At 31.8% G+C, this 5,516-nt stretch overlaps 1 protein-coding gene across 1 annotated transcript; it reads right to left on the bottom strand.

Annotated features, from left to right (window-relative positions):
• Positions 1–1,850: 1,850 nt before the first annotated feature.
• On the bottom strand, positions 1,851–2,868 carry LOC101217391 (osmotin-like protein). Its single transcript, XM_004150133.3, has one exon. It carries the CDS (start codon positions 2,816–2,818, stop codon positions 2,051–2,053), a length of 768 nt encoding a protein of 255 aa, XP_004150181.1. The 5' UTR covers positions 2,819–2,868; the 3' UTR covers positions 1,851–2,050.
• Between the last annotated feature and the right edge of the window lie 2,648 nt (positions 2,869–5,516).

Here is a 5,516-nt window from a genome sequence, read left to right as displayed (position 1 = left end):
TATATATTAATAGTATAACAAAAGAAAATATTATGTTACAAACATATTTTTTTTCATGTTATTAACAAATAAAGAAAAAAAATACTCAAAATATATTCTAAAGTCAGTTCATCTCCTATAAATGTATGAATTTAATAGGTTATAAAATGCAATTGTACATGTAGCATGTGAGCATAACGTTAATCTTTCGAAGATTCAACCTCCCGTTTATAATTCTAAAACAAGTAGAATGTGTGAATCAAATAACATATATAATAACTAATAATATATATATAAGTTATTAACAAATTTAATTTATTATATGTTTTTTGAAATCTTAGTCACCTAACATTTGTTTAGAAATTATTACGATTATTTTATACAAATCAGTAGAAGTTTTCAAATAAATAAACAATTTAATATTGCATTTCACAAAAATTAAAAACATCAGCCTGAAATTAAAAACAAAATATGACCATACTATACTTGGTTTATTGGTCGTATACAGATTAAAATTTAATATTTAAAAAGTAAATATACTAACATGGAATAAGATCCAATATTTCAAAATAAAAGAAAATGAGAAAAACTATTGTAAATGATTTTATTTGTTTAGTTAGTTTTGACATTGATAAAATATAATAGATAATCTCTGGGATGACGGTAGTTAGAAAGACATATTTTGTTACTTTTTAAACGAAAAAGGATTTAAGACCGGATAGGTAATGCGAAAAAGAATACACATATCATATATATAATCATCAAACATATTAAACAACGAAAAACCTATTTTTATAATAAAATATTGATTGAATTGATAAAAAAAAACTTACAAATTAAAGAGCGGTTCTACAATTGTTTAAATTTGATTTTTTGGTTATCAATTAGAAAGACAACGAAACTATACAAAAAAACAAATAGTATGAGAATATATTATTGTTCGTTGTATATATATATAACATAAAATCAGAAAAATAGACTTGTTCGTCTTTTTTTTAATAGTCACGAAATCTACTAATATAAAATAAAAAACTTGTGAAATTATATGCAAATAATTTAGAAAAGAATGAATTTAACGAAAATAAATACTACACCTGGTAGTGGGAAGATACAGGCGAGTTCAAGAATATTTTTATATAAGAAGTGAAATATGAAAATCCATTCACCGTTATTATTATTATTATATTTTATAATTGGGCGAGACTCGCCCTTTCTTTCTTTTCTATTTCTTTTTAAAAACATGTAGTTTTGATAATAAGTTTTTAAAAGTATTAGTTTTGATAATGTATGGATAAAAGCAAAAGAAAAGAGGACAGCTTCGCAGAATAGGTGGCAGTAAATCACGTGATACACAAGTGATGGATTAATGGAAATAATTTGATTAGCCGGCAAAGTTTTTCATTGGTGCAAATGACTGTCATCCTATGCACCTTTCCCTAACGCACTCTCTCTCTCTCTCTCTCTGCTCTTCCCCCACCTTCCCCCACCTTCCCCCCTTTCCCCATCTTCATTTTCCTCATTTCTATCCTCAAAAATTGTCCAAATCAAACTTTCTTCAAATAAAAATCTTATATTATATATTAAAATCTCTTTGTTATTCTACCAATAAGTTAAGAATACAAATATTGATCTCACGTGATATCAAACCTATTTAAACGTGGAAAATATAAACGCAAACTTTCACCTTAAGACAAATATGCAAGCAACAACACAACAGAACTCAAAAATTATATCCAAATTCCAAGAAGAAAACAACAAGTCTTTTAAACACAATATTCGAATTCCAATGTAGTAGTAGGTATAAAATCTGGCATGCATCAACACAATCACTTTTTCAAAAAGCAAAAGACCAAACATAAAAATAATAAAAGTAATGATTAATAATTTAAATTCACTTTATTTTAATTAAAAGTAACGGATAGATAGTACATACTTTTTTCCATAGAAAAGACATCTAAAATTTTCAAACCCACTAGAAAAATCTACATACCATACAACAACAACAACCACGAAGACACGTCAACAAAGTTAGACCCAGGAAAGCAGACGTGGGATATCCACGTAAGCAATATTAGTGGCAGAAAATAACTTTAAGCTCACGTGGCGCAGCACACTCATGCATAAGCGAAGGAGTATCGTGAGCATAAGTAAAAGTGGAAGGACAAGCGTCCTTGAAGAAACGCGAAAACGACGACGCATTGCAAGTCTGTGGGCTATTATAATGCCCTCTACAGCAAAACGCGTCGCTATTAAACGCTTCACACCCGCTCTTACAAGCTATAACTCCGCCGTATCGGCCCGGCGCGTGGACTTGAAGCTCGCGTGGGCAAGTCAGGAGGAGGTTGGCTTTACAGCCTACGACCGGACACACGCCTTGGCCTTCGTGTGGGGTTATGGTTAAGGGGATATTGAAGCCGTCGACGAGGCTGACGCCGTAAGAGGAGAAGTCTTTGTGGCCATGGTGGAGGCTGAACTGCGCGAGTGTGGCTGGGGTTTTACCGCCGGCGCCGTTACATTCTAATTTACCGCCGCAGTCGCCGGTTGCGCAGGTTAAGTGGTTGTGGTGACCGGTGCAGCCGGTTCGAGCCCAGACGCGGCCGGACCAGTGTTGGTAGGGAGCAGGGAAGGATCGGTGGGAGAGGGAGGGGAGGTAGAAGCCTCCGCGTTCAGGGACGGGATGGCCGGCGTTGGGTTGGATGGCGGGCCAGATCGGGTAGGGGCAGTTGTTGACGAGGGTCATGATGAGGCCGCTGCCCGGATATGTTGCGGCGGAGAGAGAGGAGAGGGAAAGGAAAGTGAGGAGGAGAGGGAGAAAGAAAGAGAGGGAGATGGTGGCCATTATAGAGGAAATGTAAGGTGTGGAAGAGTGAAGGTGGAGGAATGGAGGAGGGTTTGGTTAGGGTTTTATAGGGGAAGAGGGGAAGAGAGAAAGGATGGGGTAATGTGGAAAGACGATATTGTCCTTGGAATCTGGGGGTGTGACGTGGAGGGATTGGATGGGAAGTGTGTGTTATTTGTGGGTTGAAATGAGGAAATTGTATTTGACTGAGAGAGGTTCAAAATAAACTACTAACCTAAATACAAATGAAAAATGGTCTCTCTCTCTCTAACAAACAACTAACAAGTTATCGCTCACACAACTTGTAAATAAATATTCCGTCACTTTATACATAGATAAATGTAGTTTAAAATGCATTGGTTTATATGTACATTTCTTAGTGGATTTCATCACACAACTTATATGAACCTACAATTTTAATGCGCTAATAAAGCTTATCAGATATTAAATTTAGATTAAGTATTCACCTTATATTAAACTCCTAGTTTTATTGATAAGTATTTACATGTGATCTAATAGATCAGTTAGTTTCTAACCATCTTAAATTTATTTAAGAGTCGTTGATACTTTTTGAAACTCTAACAGCTAAACTTATATTTTATGGCAAGTGCATTTTTTGTCATTGAAGTTTTAAAAGTAACATTTGAGTTTTCGAACTTTGAAAAATAATTCTAAATGAATTTTATGTTAAAGTTGACTATTAGTTGACTAACAGAAAAATGACATGGCAAGATGAAAATCTATCAACATGGAGGAGAAGAAACCTTTGGGTCAAAGAACTAGAGGACGAAAAATAAAGCAATAGAAATAAATTTAATATTATTAAAATGCAGTGTTTTTGTATAGCTAACTAACTATCACTTTAACATAGGAACCATTTAAAATTATTTTCTAAAGATCGAAAACTCAAATGTTATTTTTGAAACTTCAAAAACCAAAAAAATAATAATATCAACCCTCGGTAATCAAAAGTGCATTTTACCCTACATTATTTTAATATATACTGTTAGTACTCTTAAAAGTATAGTTTCACAAATCTAATTAAACAACTAAACACAATATATGGTTATTGAAAAAGATGGTGATTTTAAATTTATTTAATAGAATAGGATGATTTTGTTTACTTTAAAGTTGTTCTTTAAAGTTTCAATAGCTTTATTTGACTCACATACAAATTGCTTTCATTTTTTTTACAAAACCATTCTCTTTATTTTAAGAAAATAATTATTAATTATCATATTATATCATATATTTTCTTTCCACATTTTTAGCAATATTAAATTTAATTAAAGGATAATATTTATTTAAACCTTTCATTTGTAAAGTAATAAACTATTATATATAAATAAAAGAACATAACCAACTTATATTTATCCATATTACAAAATAGCTAAAAAAATTTATCAAATTAATATTTTATATAGAGTTTTAACCCCTATGACTTCATACATTTGTTAGAAAGATTATTGAAATGTCATGAAGATTATTATCACAATAAATAGAAACTCATACATAAATTATAGATTTAAGCCTAACGAATTCATGTTGTTTTCTTAAGATAAATTTACTCACTCTAGTGTTTGAATATTGAGAGTAATTGTCTCCCAAGATAGAACAGATCAACTTTATTCCAAGTGTAGCACTCCGTACAGAAAATCAACGAACGAAACCTTGTGGATCAGCTACTGAACGTCAAGATTGTAGATACGAAGAGAAATTCGTTTTTAGAAGACAAAAGATTATTGATATTTTTTCTCTCAACCAAAAAGACTTATTTATAGACTTATTCGTGGCTATTCGAAAAGCTATGTCCTTTCTATAATTTAGTTATTAATACTTTTCATGAAATTATGCATTCATTCATAAAGAATCACAAATAATAATATATCGTTTATTTCAACAATTCCCTCGTAAATGTTAATTAACAAATAGAAGAAAATAAGTGTTCGGTATATATTTTTCATTAGAGAACCTGCATGAGGATAAGTTGTATAAACTTTGAACTTTCCCTAGTGAACATCAATTGAGTTTACTTGGTTAATCGGTAGACATGATGCCTTGAACAGTCAACCGTTCTACAGTAAACTAAAACAATAGATATCATACAACTTCTCATTATAACAAAGTTTGTTCTCATGGTTGTGTTTGTTTTGGCCTTGAACACCGTCCGATCTCATGAGTGTTTTAGAGAATTTTACCTTAAAATTCTCACAGAAGCAACCCCTTCACACTCACATAGGTGATTCCTGTACAGAACATCGTATATGCTCTTTTTATTAATAAATATCACTTATAGAAATCATTATAAGCATAAAGCTTACCCTAAAACCATAATAGCACTACCACATCATTCGTAGAATTGGTGAAATCTTTTTAATGTAGTGCTCGTTATGTTATCTAGAGATCAATTTTTTCGTTGAATCTAGATCTTGGGACCTCCAGTCAACTAGGTTGGGTTGCCTCTTTGGATTACTTCATATTATAGTCTTTAATCCTATTCTTTTTTCTTTCTTTCTTTTTATGAATTTTCAACTCTCTAGTTAGGCCTTTAGTAAGTGGATTCGCTATATTATCTTTTGACCTCACAAAGTCAATTGTGATAATTCCTCTAGAGAGTAGTTACCTGATTGTATAGTGTCTATGTAGTATATGTCGATACTTACCATTATACATAATATTTTGTGTCCTTCCAATAGGA

The sequence above is a fragment of the Cucumis sativus genome, chromosome 1 (genome assembly GCF_000004075.3).
Source record: "Cucumis sativus cultivar 9930 chromosome 1, Cucumber_9930_V3, whole genome shotgun sequence".
Lineage (NCBI taxonomy): Eukaryota > Viridiplantae > Streptophyta > Magnoliopsida > Cucurbitales > Cucurbitaceae > Cucumis > Cucumis sativus.
This window is presented reverse-complemented; position numbering and strand designations above follow the sequence as displayed.

What these genes read in the sequence shown, in the direction of transcription:
- LOC101217391 (XM_004150133.3), bottom strand. Translation starts at nt 2,818, where the DNA reads ATGGCCACCATCTCCCTCTCTTTCTTTCTCCCTCTCCTCCTCACTTTC.